Here is a 23,733-nt window from a genome sequence, read left to right on the forward strand (position 1 = left end):
TAGAGTGGAAGTGGTGGATTTTCAGCCCTGTAACATTATTCCTACAGCATTAGAGCGAAGTAGCCGACCATGTGTGCCCAATGTTTACTGCTTGGGTCATTTAAATGTGTCCATCCTCACCCCACTGCCACAGATCGCCCATGGGAGCCCTCCAGATTTTGCTAAATGTCTTCCAGCTGCCTGACCCATTCCCTGACTGCCCTTGGAATGTGTAAGTATTACATTTAGCCTGCACATGACTTTTTTACTTTTCCATTTCTTGCACTCTCACGGTGGCTGGTGCATTTGACACCAATTTTCGCTGCAGAAATTCTTTGCTACCTGGGAAAATGTCCTAAAAATTCTTTTTTCAAGAAAGCCATTTTTATTCTTCATAAGATAAGATGGTGCTCTTCCATTTTGGCTGTCGTGTATGTACCAATGGGAAGTGGACATTGGAGGAACCTGCACTACGCAAAGATTTGAAGTGTTGTACCGGCTACATTCTACTAGGTTGTCCATGGGTCATGCCAGGTACAGAGCGTTGTAAAGTCGTTTTAGTAGCTAGTCCGGCATAAGTGTATATATGTATATATATATATATATATATATATATATATATATATATATATATATATATATATATATATATATATATATATATATATATATATATATATAGATATAGACACATATATATATATATATAGATATAGACACATATATATATATATATATATATATATATATATATATATAGACACATATATATATATATATATATATATAGACATTTTTATAAATATGCTAATTACCCCTTTGTAATGTATGAGTTCCATGAATGGGTACCACAGTGTGAATTCAAGTGTTAGGACAACATTGGAACTTTATAGGTATGTCACATATTCAATATTAAACAGACTTTTACAGCCTTTTTGGCATAACCAAGTGTAGTTGTGCCTCTGCCAGTGGACCAGGTGGTAGTGCCCAGGTTCCCTGTGTATAAAGAATGTTGGACACCCAAAATGACATCACCCATAATTGGAAAACTTGCAGTGCAACTCTCAGTTTTAAAGGAGAACTAAACCCTAAAAATGAATATGGCTAAAAATGGCCTATTTTATATACTCAACGTATTGCACCAGCCTAAAGTTTCAGCTTGTCAATAGCAGCCATGATCCAGGACTTCAAACTTGTCACAGGGGGTCACCATCTTGGGAAGTGTCTGTGACACTCACATGCTCAGTGGGCTCTGAGCAGCTGTTGAGAAGCTAAGCTTAGGGATTTTATCCATTGATCAGAGCGCTATGGAAGTCACATCACACGCATGTGCATTGCACCATGACATCACTTCCTCTAATGCAGAGGTTCTCACAGGTCCAGTGCCAAGGGCAGCATCTGAATATGCTCTTGACAATGATGCTGGAATTCTGTGGGGGGAAAAGAACTCAGCATTATTGGGAAAAATTCCTGCGCTCAAAATGGCACATTGCTCATTGCACTTGCAGACATTCGGGGAGCTCATCTATAAACTTTGCGCAAGGCAGGTTTGTACAGTGAATATATTTGCCCCACGCATGGTTACAATTATAAAGCTGAATAAGTGTGGTGCAAACAGAATTGCGAAATTTTTTTCACAATGCGAATGTCTATAAGAGCTTTTTAAATATGGCAAAAGTTGCAAATTGCGATTATTTATGTGCACCCTCTGCGTTCGAATTACGCCACAACCTTTGGTGGAATTTAAGTTACTGTCAACGCTATTTAGCGCACTCATAAACCCGTCTCATTTGCGAGCCATTTGGGAAAATGTATTCACAATGCGAATTCGCAGAAACGGAAAGACGGGCAGAGCAGTGCAATATATTAGCGTTCAGGAAAAAACATGGGCATAGGGCAATACAACCATTTGCAAAAAAAATATGCGCTTCCCGAACTTTATAAATGACCCCCAATGACCCCTTTTCTCCTACTCTGCCATTAGGGTTCTTGATAAAAATGCATGTTTAATGCTGTGGGCTCCACTGCTCACCAAGAAACATAGATAAGTGGAACCTGGGCAATGCAAATCTGCCAGACACGAGCTTCAGAGAAAGTAGTGTCTTGGAAGGAACAATTTCTTGCACATCCAAAATCAAAGCTGCTCTGGCAGTCTGGCATTGTGACTGAGGCAACAGGCAATTGCAGTGCAGGCTGCCTGACAGTTAGAGAAAGCTTGCTGTAAGGAATGCAGGGGGGCAGCAGACACCAGTCTCAAATGAATACAAGTCAGAGAGGAACGTGATCCCTGGGAAAGAAGTAGAGAAGACTGAAGCCACATAAATATATTTAATTATACTTTGGGAAACATTAATTTTATTGTACCGAAACCGCTTCCAGTCTGTAAATGTGGCACATAAACGAATTCAGTGACACGGCTGTGCTTGTGGCTCACACACGCGGATAATAATGCTCAGAACTAATTGCTGTGTCTGCCCAGGAAAAGCATCGCGCTCACCAGCGACTCGCAGCTCCTGACAGCTCCCCTCGCTCAGGAACAGACTGTGAGAACCAACCAAGCTCCTCCTCCGAGGCTTTTTGCTGATACAAATCTAGTGAGCTCCTCGCCGGTACTGAGTGACAGGCACTTCTGCAGCCGCTCGCACAACACTGCCCGGCACAACAGCAAGGAGAAGCCGACTGAGCAGCAGCAGTTGTACCCGGCGACAGTCGCACACAATTAGCACCGGCAGATTAGCAGCAGTAAGTTAAACTTTCTCTCTATTGCTGCATGAAACCTCCTTGTTTTACAGTCACCCTGACCCTATCCTTCTGTTGCACTTTGGCCATTGTACCCCATGTGTTGTGATCTAGTCCACATTATACAGGGCATTTTACATTGGTGCTCTTTTTAAATGACATTGCATTGTAATTCCAGGTCAGTCCCAGTTTGACTGATTGATCTATACCATTGCAACCTTTCTTTCTTTCTTTCTTTCTTTCTTTCTTTCTTTCTTTCTTTCTTTCTTTCTTTCTTTCTTTCTTTCTTTCTTTCTTTCTTCCTTCCTTCCTTCCTTCCTTTCTTTCTTTCTTTCTTTCTTTCTTTCTTTCTTTCTTCCTTCCTTCCTTCCTTCCTTCCTTCCCTCCTTCTTTCTCTTAGGATCTCCCCATTACTTGCCCCCCACCTATGTGTAATTGAGCTTACCCTGAGGCTGTCGTAGCTGTAGCCAGTGGAATAACTAGATGTTACTGGGCCCCACAGCAAATTCATTTTAGGGCCCCCAACAAATCCATAGTTTGTCCTTTTTTTGCAAATACATGTTGAAATTGCTCATTAGTTTGAGCCTTATGGTGCCCCCTATACCTCCTGCCCCCCCCCTGCAGCTGCAGGGTCTGCTTCCTCTGTAGTTATGCCCCTGGCTGCAGCTGATAATCTAAGTGCTATTGCCTTTCCTCATTGATATCCCTTGCCTACAGTATAACATTTCCAGCAGTGCACTCATCTCCCAACTTCTTCCCTTGCATAGAAAGAGAAGATCCCCGGGACCCAGTTGGTGTTAAACCCCCCAAAGAGAATCGGTACAATGCAGTTTGCAGCCCAGAACTGTCTCAGAGCGACTGTCTCGCTACTCCTAGTTCAGTCCGTCGTCACATTGGTTATTCCCAATGCCACGCAGCTGGAAGATCTCCTGGAAAAATACACGGATGAAGATGGTGAGTGGTGGACAGCCAAGCACAGGGGGAAGAGAGCCATAACGGAGAGTGACATGAAAGTTATACTGGATCTGCACAATAAACTGAGAGGGGAAGTGTATCCTCCAGCCTCCAACATGGAATACATGGTAAGAAGCTCCTGATTCTCTGTTTTTCCTTCCACATCACACACTCTGCCTGTCCCTTTCAAGTTCAATGTTGGTCTCCCTGAGCAGAGACCAAGTAACAATAAGTGCAGAGCTAAGAGCCTGCTTTGTTGGAGCTTTGCTTTGTATGGGAGAGAAAGGGGAGGCTGCACTAGTCAGCAGGAAGAGGATGAAGGGGGGAGAACGTGGGAGAGAGAATCCACTTTCCCAAGTTCATCTTTTACTGTATTTACACCATAAAGGAGAATACGGTGTATGATTATTTATCCTTTCGTTTTCCAGTGCCCACATATTCTGCAGTCATTATTAGGGATGCACCGAATCCACTATTTTGGATTCGGCCGAACCCCCGAAAACTTTGCCAAAGATTCGCCCGAATCCGAAGCCTAATTTGCATATGCAAATTAGAGGTTGGAAGGGGGAAAAATGTTTACTTCCTTGTTCTGTGAAAAGAAGTCACACAATCGACCTCGAATCTGAATCCTGCTGAAAAAGGCCGAATCCTGTATTCGGTGCATCCCTAGTCATTATTCACATCAGTCCCTGCCCCAGTGAAGCTAACAATCTAAAGTCCCCATAACAGTGAAACACACACACTGCAGTATATTTGCTTGTGTGAATGGTAAACATGCAATGATCATGCAAATAAATTTTCAAGAAAACTTGCCTTTTATCAGACCCCCCGGTGCCTGGGATACACCTTGCGGGTGCTAATGGTGACATATAAGCTATACTGTGTGGATATAGCTATGTGAATACAGTACTTTTCTTGTTTGTAACCCTCTTTGGATGCACACTTGTTTCACATACAGCTGTCAGGGGTCGTAAGTTGTAATATCATTCATAATAAAAGCAAATCTAATTTTGAGCAGCTTTCCAATGTACACTTTCAATCTCTTTGGAGTTATTGGAATTTGGAACATGTAATTGTGATAGAAAACAATATTATTTGCCCGTCCTTTTCTCTGCTATTCTCTGCACTGTCAGTCCCGACTGCATGCACCATTGAAAGAGGTAGCAGTAGTCAACCTCCCTCCAGCCAGGGCCCCTATTCCCACAATATCTCATATGCTCTTTAATTCTCAGACCTGCTTTCAGGAAAATTCTGATTATAAAAAGCACTTGCACCTCTAAGTTAAAATTGTAACAACTGTACATAGGCAACCTATGTGTACTGCTGGCTCCCTGTCTCTGCCCACCATGTTCATGAATGATACCAGTGATGTATCAAGAGCCTCCTCTTTAACATTGCCTGGAAATGTGACTCTGGTATTGATGATGTCTCTGTGGTTATGAGATTTCTCTCCCTCTATTGACTGTGCAATGAACCATTCAACCTACCATTTGAGCAGTGAAAGTAAGAAAAGACACTTTCTGCCTGTGGAACAGGATTTCTATGGCTACAAGAGGTCATTGTCCGTCGCACTTAAAGTAGAACCAAACCATTAAAATTAAAATCCCCTACCCCCCTACTCTACATAGACCCCACTATCTGCTCCCCCCCAGCCTAGGTGTTACCCTCAGTAAATGCCCCTAACTCTTTACTTACCCCTTGTTGTAGATTCAGGGTATTGGAGTTCACAGTCGCCATCTACTTCTCTTTGTTATTCTTCGGGTCTTCTTCCGGCGCTTTGGCAATATCCGTCACTTTCGGCGCACATACAGTTTCAAAAACCAGCAGATCGATCACTGTGCGCCGGTACAGTGATTTCTTCACGAAGATTAACGAAGAGAAGAAGATAGAGCCTGTGAACAATGCCTTAAATCTGCAACGAGGGGTAAGTAAAGAGTTAGGGGCATTTACCGAGGGTAATACCTAGGCTGGGGGGGGGGAAAGGGAGGGGGTCTATGTAGGGTAGGGGGTAGGGGATTTTAATATAAAGGGTTTCGCCTTTATGTTAACTTTTAGTATGATATAGAGAGTGATATTCTGGGACCATTTGCAATTGGATTTCATTTGTTATTATTTGTGGTTTTTGAGTTATTTAGCTTTTTATTCAGCAGCTCTCCAGTTTGCAATTTCAATGACCTGGTGCTAGGGTGCAAATTACCCTAGCAACCATACAGTGATTTGGATGAGAGGCTGGAATATGAATAGGAGAGACCTGGATAGAAAAATGAGTAAACAAAATTAGCAATTGTTTTTTTAGATTGGACCAGTGACCCCCCAATTTGAAAGCTGGAAAGAGTCAGAAGAAGAAAGCGAACAATTGAAAAACTATAAAAAATAAATAATGAAAACCAATTGAAAAGTTTCTTTTCAATTCAATTGGCTTTTCTATAACATACTGAAAAGTTTTTTATAAGCCTCCTATTAATAGGGCCGCTCCTGCCATGAGGCAATGTGAGAACCTTGCCTCAGACGTCAGCAAACTGGCAGTTACAAGGGGAGGCAAAAAAACAACGTTTTGTAGTTTTAAGAGCCACATTTCTGGGTTTTAAATTAGTCTCTGCTCGTGCAGAGAGTACTATTGCGCTCATATCACTAGTAATGCTGCCCTCTTTTGAACCACTCCGATGCTAATTTTTAAGCACGGAGAGGGAGGGGGGGGGGCGGCAGCAGCCCCTGATTCGCCCCTTCCTATTAGTAATAAATACAGGTTGTGCTTAGTTTTATAAATCACTTATATGTACTGTAAGGCATGCATGTAAGACCCCCTCCCTCCTGCAGCAGTAAGCCCCATGGGTTCAATTCATGTTCCCTGCTAGGCATCAGGACAGTCCTACAACAGAGCATTATACTGTAAGTAACCCGAAAAGAGAGGCTGCTTGTTATGTTTTGGGTAGCTGAGGATGAGTAGAGTGTGCTTTATTAGCAGAGTCATGCAGGCATTACACAACAGTAACTTTCCCTTTTAAGTTACCAGGAAGTATACACAGTAAGTATGAGCACAGTGACATCTACAGGCCATTTGCATAAACATCACATATTCCCCCTATAATAGGAAAGCATTTGGGTATTAAACAACAACAATGCATCTTAAAGCAATAATATATATTATTCACATCATATAGTCCTGGGTCCATGCAGGTAGTTTTCTGATTCTCTCAGAACACCTTATAGGTTCACTTTCTTCAGGCCTATTGCAGTTGACATCAGGAGTAGGAAATGTCCTTCATCAAATGGAGCTTCTCCAAAGTCATATCTAACAGGAGCAAGACGACTTGCATTCCATATGCGTCTATCAGACAGTTCATATGTGTATGGTCCTCGCTGGCGTCTCACTTCAAGTGGTGTAGTAAATTTAGATTGCCCTTGTTTCAGTATTCCTGGTTTCTTAATTCTGACTAAAGATCCAGGCTGAAAGTGAACTTCTCTTGTACCACGTTTTCTGTCAGTATAAGCCTTGCATTTGGCTTGGTGACGTTTCACAATGTCAGCAGTAGATGATTTTGTAGGCACAGTGTTTTGTGGAACTTTGATTTCTGCAACATGTAACTTAGTGCGCATCTGTCTGCCATGTAATAATTCAGCAGGAGATGATTGGGTTGTTGCATGGCATGTTGCTCTGTAGTTATGTAGGAACTCTGTTGCAAATACTTTCCAAGATTTCCCAGTTAGATATGCTGTCTGTAGCGCTTCTTTCAGACTTCTGTTGAATCACTTGATTTCTCCATTTGCTTGTGGGTAATACACTGAAGATTTCCTATGCACAATATCTCTCTCAGAAAGAATTCAAACTCATATGAGACAAATTGTGGTCCATTGTCTGATATTAACTCCTTTGGATTACCTTCTCTGCTGAAGACTATGGACAGAAATGTTATTACTGTAGCTGATGTTATATGAGAAACAAATAATAGCAAATCTGCAGTTTATAGGAGCATCTGTAAAAGGACCGACAATATCAATCGCAAGTTTTTCCCATGCTGAATCAGGGAATGGTACTGGTTTTACGTACATCTGGTCTCAACTTAACTTTGTGTACAAAGTTCTTTGCACAGCCCAGTGAAGTGTTGCTTTGTGGTGAAATTTTAGACACTGGCTGTGTGGCAGGCACTGGTGCTGTAGTAATGAGACCATCAACTAATTGTAGGTTTAATGCAGCAAAGAGATCCCTTCCAAGTATAGCAGTACCCTTATTCACAATGTAAAAGTCACATTTTGCAGTATTTGATTCAAATTTTACAGTCACTGGCAAGCAACCAAGCACAGGGATTGGATCCTTTAAGTAACTGACCAGTTTCAGGGCAAGTGCAACAAGCAGATCTTTTGCAAAGTATTTCAAGAAAATATCCTTTGGTAGTATAGAAACAGCTGAACCTGTATCAAGCATCAGGTTAATGTAGTGTCCCTTGTCAGCAGAAGCAGTACTGACACTGACAGTGCATAAAAACTGTCTGGAATAAATGTACCAGCTTTATCCACACTAAATCCTGTAACATTTGTAGTAGTGACTTCATGAACATCTTTAGCAAAACTACGGCAGATCTTAGCAAAATGTCCTACTTTTGTGCAGTTGCGGCACCGTTTAGCTTTTGCAGGACATGTAACATAATTTGCAGTGTGTTGTGTTGAACCACAGCGAAAGCAGTATTTTCTATTTGTATTTTCTGCACGGTTTTGCAGTGTAGGTGAATCCCTTTCCTTAGCACTGTATTTTGCCTGACTTTGCATTATTAGGCCACAGTGCTGAATTCACAATCTGTACATTCTCAGCAGTTCCCTGACTGAGAGTTTTAGCCTCTGCCACTGCTGTTTCGATTTGGCTAGAAACTGTAATAGCCTTTGCTAGGGTTAAATCCTGCTCTAGGAACAGTCTCTCTCTAATGTGAGGTGAGTTTGTTTTTTCCACTATTTGGTCTCTTAGCATTTCATCTGTTAGATTGCCAAACTCACAGGTAATAACCAGCTCTGTCAAAGCTGCTACAAACTGTTCTGTGGATTTGCCATTACGTTGTCCACGTTGGCGGAATTTATATCTTTCAGCAACCACATTTACTCTTGGCACAAAAAAGTTCTTTATAGCAGTAAGAGCAGTTTCATAAGTCTCATCAGGTAATGGTAATGTATAGAATATACGCTGTCCCTCTGCTCCCAGGCAGTGAATAAGTAAAGCACGCTTTCTAGCAGCAGAAATCTCCCCCTTGGTCAGCAGCAATAATGTAATTTTCAAACATACGGATCCAAGCAGTAAAAGGTATGGTAGTCTCACCAGGGTTTGGAAGAAAAGGTGCAGCCTGCTGCAGAGGTAGAAGAGCCATCCTTGTCGCCATTTGTTTTTTTTTGGGTAGCCAAGGATGAGTAGAGTAAAACTGCTTTATTAGCAGAGTCGTGCAGGCATTACACAAAATTAACTTTCACTTTTAAGCTACCAGGAAGTATGCACAGTATAAGTATGAGCACAGTGACATCTACAGGCAATTTGCATGAACACCACACTCCCCAACTCTTTTTGCATTTGAATGTGGCTCATGGGTAAAAAAGGTTGGGGACCCTACTCTACAGCATACTAAAAGTTTATCAAAAGGTAAACCCCCCCAGTGGGGCGTCTAAACTGCATGGCGGCCCTAAGGAATGCCCCTGGGCAGCAGTGTTAGGCTGTGGAAATGTGCCCAACTGAAGGACCATCTACATATAGGAAGAGCCTGGATTGATGAGTAGTACTAGTAAAGGAATGGTTTGTGTGGATTTTTTCAGCAAATGTCATTTTACTGTATGTGGTGGTCTGGCAATACAGTGAACCCATGCTGTTGGTGGGGGGAAATACTGTAGTTTTATAAGCACAATTTTCATATGTTTAATGATGTATTGCGCATACAGAAGTGAGGGCCTCCTAATGATCGCGCACAAGGAACCAACCTATACAAAGTGAGTTTTCTTGGTGAGGTTTTCTTGGTGGGACATGTTGGGCTATGTGGGATGTCAGATGCTGTAGGTGTTGTTATGTTCTTGTTGTGTTATTCTTACATTCTTCTTCTTCTTGTCCTTATAATTGTGTTTTTTCTGCTTTGTGTTTTTTTGTTTGTGTTTTTTGTTATTGGTACAGGCAATCACTAAGACTCCCATAGTAATATCAAAGGCTAAGGTTGGCACTTTAGTAACCACTGTATGAGTGTGTATCCAGAGCAGAAGGTAGTGAAGGCCCTCTGAAGGGTGGAACGTGGAAAGGTGACCCTGTCAGTGTTGAGTAGTGTGAGGCCTAGATTGTTGAAATAAGTTCTTTAGTAGCATGTGTGTCAGAAGGCAAGGTCACCTCAAAGCCCAGATACAGAGCATTAGTGAGGTCAGTATCCTGGTGATTAGTATCAATGTGGGGCCCCAGTGACAGTTAAAAGGGTATAGGATAAGTTGTATGATGTATGTTTTTTTTCAAGAACCACAGTATTCATGTGTTTGTGTGTGTGTGAAGCAATACACCTCCTGGAAAGGCCAAGTCTGGGTGTAAGGGTCCCATGACTCCCAGACTTTTTCTGCACCTGCAGTTTTATGGTGCAGGCTCCCCCTTTTTTTAATTAAGTAGTGAGATTTGTTTGCACAGGAAAAATATTGTTTCACCTTTATCTCATGGTGCTTTGAATAAAGAGATATTTGCATTTTTTTGTATACTGTACATTGCCTTTGTGTCATGGTCCTAAAATCATTTTTCTTTTTCTCCCACTGTTGCTATGAAGGGTAAGTTGAATTCAGTGTTAAATAAATGTATTTAAACAATAAATGTCATGCTGAAGAATTTTCTTTTACAGCTCACTAAAAAACCCCAAAAACATTCATTATTCCCCCCATTCCCCCCGGTATTTATATTCCTAAAGCAGTGGCTTTAAACCTCTCAAATGATCACATATTCATTACAATGTGGATACACAGCAGAACAGCTGGCCCTAACCTATAGGTTTTAAACATGGCAAGGTAAGCTACATATAATTGTAGAGGGCAGGCATGCTACATTGTGCCCCAAGTGGAGGTATTGCTCTAAAGCAGTGACAGGTCTGCCTGGACAAAAATAGTAGTGAACAAAGTGGCGTCTCATCCCTCTATATTTGGATGCATGGATGGTAACTTCATATGCTAAACCAGAGTGTAAACTTCATGATGTTACTTTGAGGTCATTTCCATTGCTATGTATAGCACACATTGAAACTGGTATGTGATTGTTTAAAACATTGCAGTCAATTAAATTTTGCTCAGAACTTATTATGCCTCCTATTCAAAATGACCTGGTGATACCCCCACAAAAATTTGACTGTGACAGTACTATATGTCCCACTATTCTGCTAGCTATGATGATCTGACATCTCCCTGGTGGCTTGTCTGGGATAATAGAATACTATATAATATATATAATATATTTCCAAAGGTAGTCCTTTGGAAATATCACAACCAGAAACCGGGTCAGTTTCAGGGAGTCCTGCCCTGTTTTCCTGTTTAGAAAACCAGGCAGGGAGTTTTGACCTAGGCAGCCTGTCTGAAAGCAAGGCTGTCCGGGTCAAAACTGGACCCTACGCTACTATCAAGCTTAGCTGCTGACTGCTGCCTATCCCACAGTTTGGTGTACTGCATCCTGCTGGCTCCCCTGCACAGCCTGGGAATGGAGGCAGCAGGAAGTGAAACAGATGATGAAACAGATGATGGACTGTTTTAATGAGCAAGGTGGAAGTCTAGTTAACTTAAAGGGATTGTTTGCTTTCATACACCACACTTTACTATTTGGCTCGTTGTATCCCTTAAACTTCTGATTGTGCTCGCAAAAAAAAAACTCCTCCCATAATTCAAAAACAGCAGTAATACAATATTAAAATTGATTCAGATGTTTTTGAATTACACTTAATGGGTGTAGACCTGGACTGGACACTCAGGGGCCCATGTACTAACAATCAAATTGCGTTTTTTTCCCACGAATGTGGTTTTCTTATTTTTCTAAAAATCTCTATGAATTTGAATTGTGAAAAAAACCTTAAATGCCAAACTTTGCCAAGTAAAATCAATGGGGAGTTGCGCTGATCAAATTGGACTGATTTAAATCAATTCCGACTTTTAGAGGTTTTCAGATTTTTTTCTGCGCTAGAAATTGCCAGAAAAAAATCAAATTTTTTGAGATTTTTGTATTTTTTACTGCATCGTTCAGCGATTTTTTTTTCATTCGCACTTTTTATAATCAGATCTTTCAATACATTCAATGACAGTTGTGGTTTTAGAGTTTGTGTGTTTAGTCGTGGTTTCAAAAAACCACAAAATCCAAAATGACCTACAATAAATAAGCCTTCCTGTGAATAGGATACTTTATAGTGGAATTTCTCCTTTGTATTATTGACTGTAAGATGGAAAGTGACGAGTTTATGAAGGTGAACAACCACCGACAGTAAAATGTGGTTAATACGGTTAAGACAGTTAGTCATTGTCCTGCTGTTAAAGGGGTTCACTTTTCAAATGGCCTTCTTTTTTTAATTTTTATAAATTTTCACAATTTAATTTATAATTTTTCTTCTTCTTCTGACTCTTTCCAGATCTAGGCACTCCTGTTAATTAAAATAAAAAGAGAAAACCTTAGTGGGTACCTTTTTAGTAGGATTAATCCCCCTTCATATAAGAGCTGTGGAGTTAGGGTTGGAGTCGTGGAGTTGGAGTCAGAAGCAGTTTCCGTTATCTGGAGTCGGAGTCACCAAAAATGTACCGACTTGAACTCTAATAACTTAAAATACAAGTGCTGAAAATAATCAAATCAGATTTAAAAGCTTCTATGAAGGTGGATATGACAGAAACAATTCTGTTTCTAAGAACAATAATTTAGTTAACTGTGAATTGTATTTAACAACTATTCTACAGCTATATTCCAGGTTCAATTAATATATATGTTATTTAAGGTTTACGTTGTTTAACTTTGGTTTTGGTTTAAAATTACCAAAGGATGTGGTTTATATTTTTGAGCTTTGGCAGTGATAATGCCTTGTATGTTGTGTACTTAACCTTTTTCAATCAACATGGAAAATGCATTAGTATATTAAAGGAACAGTAACACCAAGAACGTAAAGCGTTTTAAAGCAGTAGTCTTTCTGAAGCAAGCACATCAGTTTTACCAGTGCAGAGTAGCAGTACATTATATTTGAATTACTTTGATACACTTTCAGTTTTTGGTGTTACTGTTCCTTTAAAAACAGAGAGGAAGTCGGAGATTTACAGTATTTTCCTAATCCACAGCCCTGCTTCTTATACAGTATGGGAAGTGAACAAAACATTGGCAAATCATAAAAGCTGATAAGGTTTTGGGTCCACATTTATGTGAAGCTCCAGTTATGTATTAATAAAAAGTCATGAAATGTTTGCTAACTGTATAGCACCAACAAATATATTTAAAGTAAAAGTAAGTAATTCAAGGGATTTGCAGAGGTCGAGTGTAAGAGCATGTTAGAGCTCAAGATGTAGGTATTGTCATCTAGTGGCATGAGATGTAAGTATGTACTCCATGCTATTCTCTGTTCATGTGATAGAATATAGAAAGGACTAAAGGGGCCATTGGAACTTGCAAGAAATATTAGTTATAAAGTACAAACACATGAAGAGTCAGTGCATCACAGTAGTGCAGGCTCAAGTTTATGTTGTTTTAGGATTTCAGCACATTCCACATACCGACAGGGGAGGTAACAGATTTATAATGCTTAGACAAAGAGAAAAGTTTTGTATTCATAAGTTAGATATGATGGAACAGACAAATAAACTTTCCACAGAAAAGTTGTCAAGTGATTATTGGTCTCAGCAACAGATAATTAAATGGTTAAAGGCATACTGTCATGGCAAAATGAATCAGTTAATAGTGCTGCTCCAGCAGAATTCTGCACTGAAATCCATCTCTCAAAAGAGCAAACAGATTTTTTTATATTCAATTTTGAAATCTGACATGGGGCTAGACATGTTGTCAATTTCCCAGCTGCCCCAAGTCATGTAAACTTCAATCACTTTTTACTGCTGTACTGCAAGTTGGAGTTATATCACCCCCCTCCCTTTACCCCCCCCCAGCAGCCAAACAAAAGAACAATGGGAAGGTAACCAGATAACAGCTCCCTAACACAAGATAACAGCTGCCTGGTAGATCTAAGAACAACACTCAATAGTAAAAACCCATGTCCCACTGAGACACATTCAGTTACATTGAGAAGGAAAAACAGCAGCCTGCCAGAAAGCATTTCTCTCCTAAAGTGCAGGCACAAGTCACATGACATGGGGCAGCTGGGAAATTGACAAAATGTCTAGCCCCATGTCAGATTTCAAAATTGAACATAAAAAAATCTGTTTGCTCTTTTGAGAAATGGATTTAAGTGCAGAATTCTGCTGGAGTAGCACTATTAACTGATGTGTTTTGAAAAAAACTTGTTTTCTGATAACAGGATCCCTTTAATTTGGACAGAAATTCCAAGTGCACACATATACATATACAGATCTCTCTATCACTCTCATATGTAAACTATATATACCAATATCTATACTAAGATCAGACAGCCTTGGATATTGTTCATACCTCTCTTAAATGTATTAATAGAATCTGCCATTACAACATCACCCATCAGGGCATTCCACAACCTCGCTGCCGTCATCATGTAGAACCCACTACATTGCCTCAAATGAAAGTTCTGTTCCTCTAAACTAAAGGGTTGACCTCTGATGTTTTTATCTTTTATTTGGATAAAAATGTCCCCTGCTATCTGTCTATAATGTTTCCTAACATACTTGCTAATAGTAACCATGTCCCCTCACAAGCTCCTTTTCTGCAGGGAAATCAACCCCAACCATGACAATCTACCCTCATAGTTTAAACCATGCTTCCCTTGTACCAGTTTAGTTGCACGTCTTCAGTTGAATAATATCCCCCTTAAAGGAGAACTAAACCCACCTGTACCAAAAGCCCCATTTCCCTGCTGCATTAGTAAAAAAAATGCAGTGAAATGCAGAGGAGCCCCCGGTCATCATCTTCATATTGACTTTGGGTCTCTTTGCCAACACAAAGCATGTGGGATCAAGACAATACTGTTATGTTTTGGTAGCCGACGATGAGTATCTCCCCTTGGTCAGCAACAATAATGTAATTATCAAACAAGGATCCAAGCAGTAAAAGGTATGGTAGGCTCACCAGGGTTTTGAAGAAAAGATGTAGGCTGCTGCAGAGATAGAAGCGACGTCTTGTCTCCAATTTGTTATGTTTTGGTAGCCAAGTCTGAGTAGAGTATAACAGTGCTTTATTAGCAGGTTCATGCAGCCATTATACTTCAACAGTAACTTGAACGCTTACACTTTTAAGATGTATAGAAAGTACTATGTATACACAGTATAACTCATGTGCACAGTGACACCTATGGGCCATGACAAAGGGGGTTTTATTCCCCCAAACGTTGCATTTGCATTCCGCTTTGAAATAAAATTTGGAAGAATCCCTTTAGTCCTGTGTGCCATCGGATTTTGTTGATTTGTACCATTTGTATAAACACCACAAATACGAAGCAACAGATGAGACAGGAAGGGTTTGCACCTAGACAAGGTCAGGTCTATCAAGCGATAAGTAGTGATGGGTGAATCTGTGCCGTTTCTCTTCACCGAAAAATTTGCAAATTTACTGCACAATTTGCGAAATGGTAAAAAATATGCAAAATGCATTGAAGTCAATGGGTGTCAAAATAATTTTGATGTGCGTCATAATTTTTGTGTGAACAGTGAACGCTGGTGAAATTCGACAGAGTTACCGTTTTCAGGGACTTTGCCGATTTACTAACGGGCCCAGACTTTGCTAGCGAGGAGATAAACGCTAGTGGTAATTCGCACTCTATCGCCGGTCGAATTCTCACTCTGGCGAATGGACGTTACTCCACAAATTCAGTAAGATGCGGATTTTACTCTTTCGCCAGACTTGCCTTTGCCAGCTCAGACCAGATGAAGTGCACTGGAGTAAATAGATCTTCCTCATTCTTCTGTTACTTATATTTTTTAGTGGGAAAAGTTTCTAAATCCAAAAAACGCTGGCGTCGTCAGAGTGATAGCCTGCAAAAGTCTTTAGATTTTTTTTGGGTAACCGGGTTCCCCCATACATTTTCTAACATATGGAACATAAACTATACAGTTATACTTAACTTAACCTTAACCTTATACTTAACCTTTATTAAGGTTCCCTGGACTTGTGTAATGTAATGTATTTGCTGCAACATATACGTCCATTCAACTTTAAATTTCCCCCCGTATGCAAATTAGCCTGAGCGAAGACCTGTAACAAAGTTGCGCTAGGATTTGCTCGCATTTCCGAAGTAACGCTAGAGAAAATTTGCCAGCGTTCGGCGCCCTGGAGGCAACTATACATTTTAGTAAATCAGCGTTGTCTTAGGAGTGATAGTTAGGCTATTTAGTTGAGCAGCTGAGACTCCAATGAGGAGTGTGAGTGGGATTATGATCCTGGGTACTAATTGCCCAGAAGTAGGGACTAAGTGTTAGAGTTCACTCTGTTTAGGGAAAAGGCTGAGAGCTGGGTGTACCTTGCATAACCTCATTTGCGAGTTTGCTTCAGAGTTCTCCAGTAAAGTCAAATTTCTCTTCAAAGTTGCAGGATCCTACACAACAATTATAGTTTTGCGCAATTAGATCATTAATAGATATGTTGTGTCAGATACAGAACAGGGACAAAATCATTTGTGTAATGATGCATTATTACTAGGGCTCCCGCATACTGTTCTTTCCATAGATGTGCCTGATAGTGTTGTCAGTTACCAGAGCTTGTGTGATGACCTAACTGTTCATGCATCATTAGCTATTTGAGGTCATAGGGACTTGTGGGTAATTTGTTGTCTTCTGAGGAACTGGTCCTGGGGTCTAGGAAACATGTTTAGGTTTGGTGGACACTGTATCTATTATTGAGGTTGAAAATAGCTCTTTGATTTAGACAGCATTCAATTGGGCTTTGTATGGTGTTTGGCTCCAAGAGTATTGAGCCTCTCAGAGTGAAGTTTTACTGTCATGAGTAGATTGTGTTCTTCATCATTCAATTTATTCTTATGAGCAGGGCCAGACTTATCTTCCATGCTCCCAAAGGACAACATCCTCCACTGCAAGGATCCTGCTAGGATCTCGTGCACACAGGAGAAAGAACATGTAGAAATCTCCTGCAAACCTTAAACTCCAGTAACCTGCATGTGCCCAAACTATAGGTGTGACTGGGTGGCATATTACCCCTTAATTTGTACCAACCTAGACCCGGGCTTAGTGACCTTGCCATAAATCTGGACCTGCTTATGATCCATACAACATTGATTGTTTTTAAAATCATATAAAGAATAATTATTTTTAACCTTTTACGGGGCAATATAACATTAATCAGGAGCTAACATTTACTGGTCAGCTATATAAAAACAAATGTCTGGTTGCTATGGCTCCTAGACCTGGGCAAACTTTTTACCTTTTATTGCATATACTCCATTAAAGTACAGAGGTGAAAGCAGCAGCATATATTTGAAATACGCCATACGTTTAGCTTTGCTCCTTAATTTGTTCTGAAACAAAATACTGCCTAATTTTTTTCTAAGAATGTTGGCAACTTCGTTTACACAGGCGTAATTGTCAGCTGCCTGACTTTGTTTGATATGCCGTATATGCATATTAAAGGACAATTAAACCCTCTCAACAAAAAATTAATCAGTGAACAGCCTTTAGATAACTGCCACTCTGGTTATTAAATGGCTTACAGTAAGGCTGCAGCATCCCCTTAATTTAGAAATCCGTCTCCTCCTCTAACCCACTCTGCCCCCTCCCTCAGGAATTTGCTTTGGCTGTTGAATTATGAGCATGCTCAGTTCTTCTCAGCTCAAATTACTAAACACACCCTCCAGTCTAACAGCCAATGAAGAGATAGCATTACTGGTTCCCATGGAAACTCTGCTCTAGCTGTCTGATCCTATTTTTTTCTACTAACCACCTCTCCAGCAGAATTTTTTATCAAATTATGTTGTGCCTGTGTAAACCTACATTTTGCATTGCATGAACTTTACAGCATACATGTCAATGATACTGATGATGTGTCAGAGGGAAAATGGCCGCTGGGTGAAAGCTGCTATTTGTTGTAGGAAAATCTGATGGTGCTGGCAATTGGAGGGTATATGCAGTACAAATGATGTGGCTTGGTGGGGAATCTATGCCCAATTTATATACTTGGTAGGAAAATGTAGGCTTTACATGTCCTTTAATCTTTATTTAACAAAAGCTCTGTCACTTACTGCGCAACAATTTCACATCACAAGCAAAAACAGAATTTGTTTATTACTACAACCGCACTGAACAGAGATAACTGGTTAGGATTATTAAGCAAATACAATGTCACCTTTATTAGAAGCATTAAAAGCATTTACATGTGTGCAGAACAGTTTAGTTGACAGCAGCAGCGTAACTAGAGGGGGACGGGCCCTGGTGCGGGACATGCAGCCGGGCCCCGCCCCCTCCGTACACCCGAAAACGGTTGCATTTACAGCCGCATTTAGGTAAAAACACAGTGGTGCGCGAGCAGCCGGGGGCCCTAGGGGGTGCGGGCCCTGGCCCGATCTCACCCCCTGCTCCCCCGGTAGTTACGCCCCTGGTTGACAGCTATGTTCCCAGTAGATTATATAATTTAAATTGTATGGTACTGGATGTATGTCACCTATTTTCTATAGATGTTTGGACATCATGTAATAATGGAGACAGTATTGTGACAGTACACTAGTAGGTGTAACGGCATCCTCTGCAAAAGGTGCCCCACTTTTCCTCCTATCTCTGAAATATATGTGTATAGAATTTTTTTTATATAGGGACAGGTATGGACTGGCCAACTGAGATAGCAGGAAAACTCCTACTGGGTGCAGGCACAGTGGACTCACCTAAAGGTAGCAGTCTTGATGTGTGCTCTGCGCAAAGGTCCTTCAGGATTGAATAATCAGCAGCACCTGGTTGTTGTGGATCCACTCGTCCACCAGGTAGGTACAAATATTTAATAGGATCGGTGCGCTAGTAATTGGTATGTAAATCCCCAGATACCTAGATGTAAAATATATTGTATAGTGAAGTACGTTCCCTCTTCAGGAATAGATACAAAATTACCGGATCTACTCACACATGGTCTCTTGGCTAATCGCTTATCATAGGATTGACGCCGCACAGTAGGAGAAACCAAGCCGGTATTGGTACACCTGAAAAAGGGATCCGCAATAGTGCAATACAGTATTTGCTCAATAATGCTTATGCGGGTAATGGCAACTTACCGAGTCGCATATATAGGGAAAGCCGTGTTAATCATCTGTTCGCTTTGTGTCAGTGTCTCTGCCCAGGGAAAGATTTTGTACAGCCGCATGGGATCAGGAGATATCGCAGGCACGTCTCCTGTGTTGTCGTGGTTTGGCAGCCTTCGTCTTGGATTGCACTGTGATCATGCAAATTTGCAGCCTTACAGAGCATTTGTTTTTACATGAAGTCAGTGACCCCCATTAGAAAGCTGGTGCAAATTGTACAATCAAAACGAGGTCCTCTGATTTTCACAGAGTAATACCTATTGCTTTCAATAAGGATTATTTATATCTTAGTTGGGATCAAGTACAAGGTACTGTTTTATTATTACAAAGAAAAAGGAAATCATTTTTAAAAATCTGGATTATTTTGATAAAATTGAGTCTATGGAAGATGGCCTTTCCATAATGCAGAGCTTCCTGGATAACAGGTTTCCAGATAATGGATCCCATGCCTGTATATACAGTATTTAAGAAATAGGCTTGAACATCTAAGATCCTTTATCAAGCACAAACAATGTTCAGACAATTATATGTTACTATATCCTGCTCACATTTAATCTCTCTTGGCTCTGTGCTTCCATTATTTTTCTTAAACCATCATATTTACACGCAGGGCCGGCCTTAGGCCAATTGGACCAATTGGGCCCAATTGGGCCCCGCACCTCTGGGGGGCCCCGCACCACAGGGCAGCACAGATAATATTTCCCTCAGCACATGATGCTGCCTGGCCTGCCCCCAACTTTGAGAGTCCAGCCCATCCCCAAATCCATAGGTCTAGCCTGCCCCCAACTCTCATAGGCCCAGCTTTCCTCCAACCTTGATAGGCCCTGCCTGCCCCCAATCCAACCAAGCCTGCTCCCAAGTTGAATCGGCCCAGCCCCAAACTAATTGGCCCAGTCCACTCTCCTATTTCCTCCCTCTCTCTCTTACCCTGTGTGCCCCTATTATGTTACCTTGTCTGCCCCTTTCCTTTCTATTTTGTGCCTGTATGCCCTTATTTTCCTAAATACTTGGTGTGTCAGTAGCCAGCAACACTTTGTCTAGGGGCCCCGCCAACATGGTCCCAATTGGGCCCCACATTTGATAGGACCAGCCCTGTTTACACGGATAAAATATTCTGTATATACAGTGCAACATATGAAGGATAACTCCTCCTAACTGTTCCAAGTGTACCACCACCAAACAGTTTAATACAGCACTGTGAAATACTTGCATTTTAGGCCTCTTTACAACGGCAAGTGCAATGTGCAAAACACATAAATGGATACAAATGTGATACACATTACTTTCATCCATATACTGTATGCTCCTTTAAATTCAGAGAGCGGCAATGTTCTCCTTCATACTGCTCTGATGAGTTATGGAAATGTGCACCCACGGGTGCAAGGGAAACCCGAAATTAACATCAGCCTGTAACTGCCAGTAAATCGAGATTTCCCTTACCAGGTTGCGTCAATAAACGCCACTGACTTGTGCCAAATGGAAGCTAATACTGTTATTAACGCCATGTGGCTGGAAGGCAGGCCATTGCACAAAATCTGGAAAAGTAGTTTCTGAACAGAACATGCCCAAGATTTACCAAAACAGGCACAGGTGACTATAAAATGAGAGAAAACTTAAAAGCAGAGTATGCACAATTGAGGTTTCACTGTACAGGTCTGGAACCTGTTTTTCAAAATGCTCAAATCAAAAAGTAATTTCAAAAATGTTATATTTGGATTTTATTGTAATTTATTATAGCTTATATTGCACTATATCACTTTATTATGGTCATGTCACTTCCTTAATGGCTGGTTATCATAGTTATACTTGATGAAGTGTGGGTGGTTGCCTTGAGAACGGTCGCAGAGTGGACCGAAGTGTCACGTTGGCTGTATAATCGTTTTTTTTTTTTGCACAAAAATTTGGTGTTGCTGGTCTTTTTGAATGCTGTATGATATTTTACCATGCACCTGGGTATAGGATGGAAGTGGTGTGCCATCCTTCTTTTTCTTTTTCTGCTTCTGTTCTGCTTGTTCAGGTTTCATTTTGGTCAACTACCATGTAGGATCGATCAGTGTATGGCCACCTTTTATCACAGGGTAATACCCAATCCACAATAACATTCAAAGAAAAGATGGCTTTTCATTCTTTGCACATGCACACCAGGTCAAGGACCATACAGGGATCAGGAGGAAGAAGATGGTGATGTGGTGCTCCTACAGTAACACCCAGGGCTGGTTTTCAGCAAACAGGAGCAGTGACCCAGTCTTCTTGAAGAGACGTTAACACCTGAGGATATATGGCACCACCATGTTACATTTATGTTACTCTGCCTTTTTTTTTTCAGATTTATTTCATGTGGCTTCTGTAAGTTTATCTTTTTTTCTGGAAATCCGTTGTGAAAGAGAGTTGAGGAGAATTTAGTCTGGCCTGGATTTAGATGCAATTTATGAGGGGGGGGATGGGTGTAATTTATATTTTCTGGCTGATGCATAGGGGTATTTATTTTGACCAAAGCTTATTGGAGCTTTCACCATTCCCCAGCTATTATTACTTTCCAAATCCAAGGGGCACTGCATACCTAAACTGCTGCCACAAAGTAATAAGCACACTCATGTCAAGAATGTAATTATATGCTATATCATTAAAGTTTGCCATTATGGACATTAGCCTCATCCATGGACATCATCCTCAGACCACTATTCCTTGTCCACCAACTTTTGCAGTTGGACTTACATTCAGGCAGGGAGCAGTTCTCATGACATTTACCAAATCTTGACTCATCTGACTGGCAGGTGCAATGCATAAGCCACCACATTAATGAACCCATTTCTACCTTTCCAGAGTTCAGAGGCATAGAACTTTACACTACTCCCCCAAAGCATGACATTACACTTAGGGGCCGATTCACCAATGGTCGAATATCGAGGGTTAATTAACCCTCAATATTCGACTGGGAATTAAAATCCTTCGACTTCGAATATCGAAGTCGAAGGATTTTACCGCAAATAGTTCGATCGTTCGATCGAAGGAATAATCCTTCGATCGAACGATTAAATCCTTCGATCGAACGATTAAATCCTTCGAATCGAACGATTCGAAGGATTTTAATCCAACGATCGAAGGATTATCCTTCGACCAAAAAAAGTTAGGCAAGCCTATGGGGACCTTCCAACGATCGAAGGATTATCCTTCGACCAAAAAAAGTTAGGCAAGCTTATGGGTACCTTGCCAATAGGCTAATATTGAGTTCGGTAGCTTTTAGATGGCGAACTAGGGGGTCGAAGGTTTTTCTTAAAGAGACAGTACTTCGACTATCGAATGGTCAAATAGTCTAACGATTTTTAGTTCGAATTCTTCGATTCGAAGTTAAAGTCGTAGTCGAATGTCGAAGTAGCCCATTCGATGGTCGAAGTAGCCCAAAAAACACTTCGAAATTCGAAGTTTTTTTACTTCGAATCCTTCACTCGAAGTTAGTGAATCGGCCCCTTGGTGTAGGCTTGTGTGCGGCTGCTGACCCACAAAGAAACCCATGCTTCTAATGAATAGTTCTTGTGCTGACATTGCTTCCAGAGACAGTTTTGGACTCAGCCCTGAGTGTTAAAACTAAGTAGATGGAAACGATATTTTTGACCATATAAAGGGTCCTAGTATTTTTGGCCATATAGTGTGTAATAAAACTATGCCATGGATACATTTCCTCTGTACCAAGCTCAGTTTTACAGGAAAAAGGCTGGAGTTTGATAGATATGTGGTTTCCCATAGAGTAGAGCTATGGTCTATTTTGTTTTATTCAAGCTTTTTAATCTTTATTTTACAGTTTAGAATAACTAGTCTTTGGAAACTTTGGATTAATGAAAAAGGAAATATATGCAGAAAAGAACTCTTAGCCTGACGTTGTTCTCAGCTGCCTCTTTTCAATCTGACAAGTGTATAAACACTTAAATCATTCATAGGTAGAAGTGACTGTAGAACATTCCTATGCAGTAGAGACATCTTTGCCATTAGAAAAATCTGCATTACATTAATTTCTCTGAATCAAGGACGGGCAACAATTAGCTATACAGCTGCTATCAAACTGCAACTTGCATCATCGCCAAAGCCACCCAGCTAGTGAGAAGGATCCTGGGCATTGTGGGTCTGCAACAGCTGAAACATTGTAGTTGGTGCAGAGTACTACACATAGAATGCTAAGGGGCTTTGGTTTTCCAGGGGATCTTTCTGTAATTTGGATCACCATACATTACGTTTGCTAAAAAACATTTAAACATTAAATAATCCAAATAGATTTGGCCACAAATATGAATCTGTGCTGTTTAGTTACCATCAAGTACAACCTACTGTTTTTAAAAATTAGAATCATTTGCTTAAAATGGAATCTAAGGGAAATTTCCTTCCCATAATTTGGAGCTTTTTGCATTAATGGTTTCCGAACAGATCCTGTAGGTGTACTGAAAAACTTGCACATACTTTGCTATTTTATTTACCTTTTCTGTCTTACTGGTTTTGTTTTCCGCAATGTGTTAATCCTATGCAAATCCCCCTTAAAATCTTTTGAAAATCTTCACTGAGACAACCTACCCACACATTTGGGAACCACTGCTATGATGAAGCCTACACTTTTAGGAGGAAAGAACCTTTGATTTAACTGAAATTTCCTTTTGTTAAAGACTGCAGGATGTTGGTCTATGGCTATGGTCCCCAACCAGTGGCT

General features: G+C 40.7%; 1 protein-coding gene across 1 annotated transcript in view; it reads left to right on the plus strand.

Annotated features, from left to right (window-relative positions):
* The first annotated feature begins 2,533 nt into the window (after window positions 1–2,533).
* crispld1.S (cysteine-rich secretory protein LCCL domain containing 1 S homeolog) overlaps window positions 2,534–23,733 on the plus strand; it is a 61,427-nt gene continuing 40,227 nt past the window's right edge. The window contains exons 1-2 of the mRNA XM_018223813.2: window positions 2,534–2,721; window positions 3,486–3,800. Of these exons, the coding sequence (XP_018079302.1) occupies window positions 3,543–3,800 (258 nt within the window). The 5' untranslated portion in view covers window positions 2,534–2,721; window positions 3,486–3,542. The remainder of the gene's footprint in view (window positions 2,722–3,485; window positions 3,801–23,733) is intronic.

Source organism: Xenopus laevis, chromosome 6S, assembly GCF_017654675.1.
Source record: "Xenopus laevis strain J_2021 chromosome 6S, Xenopus_laevis_v10.1, whole genome shotgun sequence".
Taxonomy (NCBI): domain Eukaryota; kingdom Metazoa; phylum Chordata; class Amphibia; order Anura; family Pipidae; genus Xenopus; species Xenopus laevis.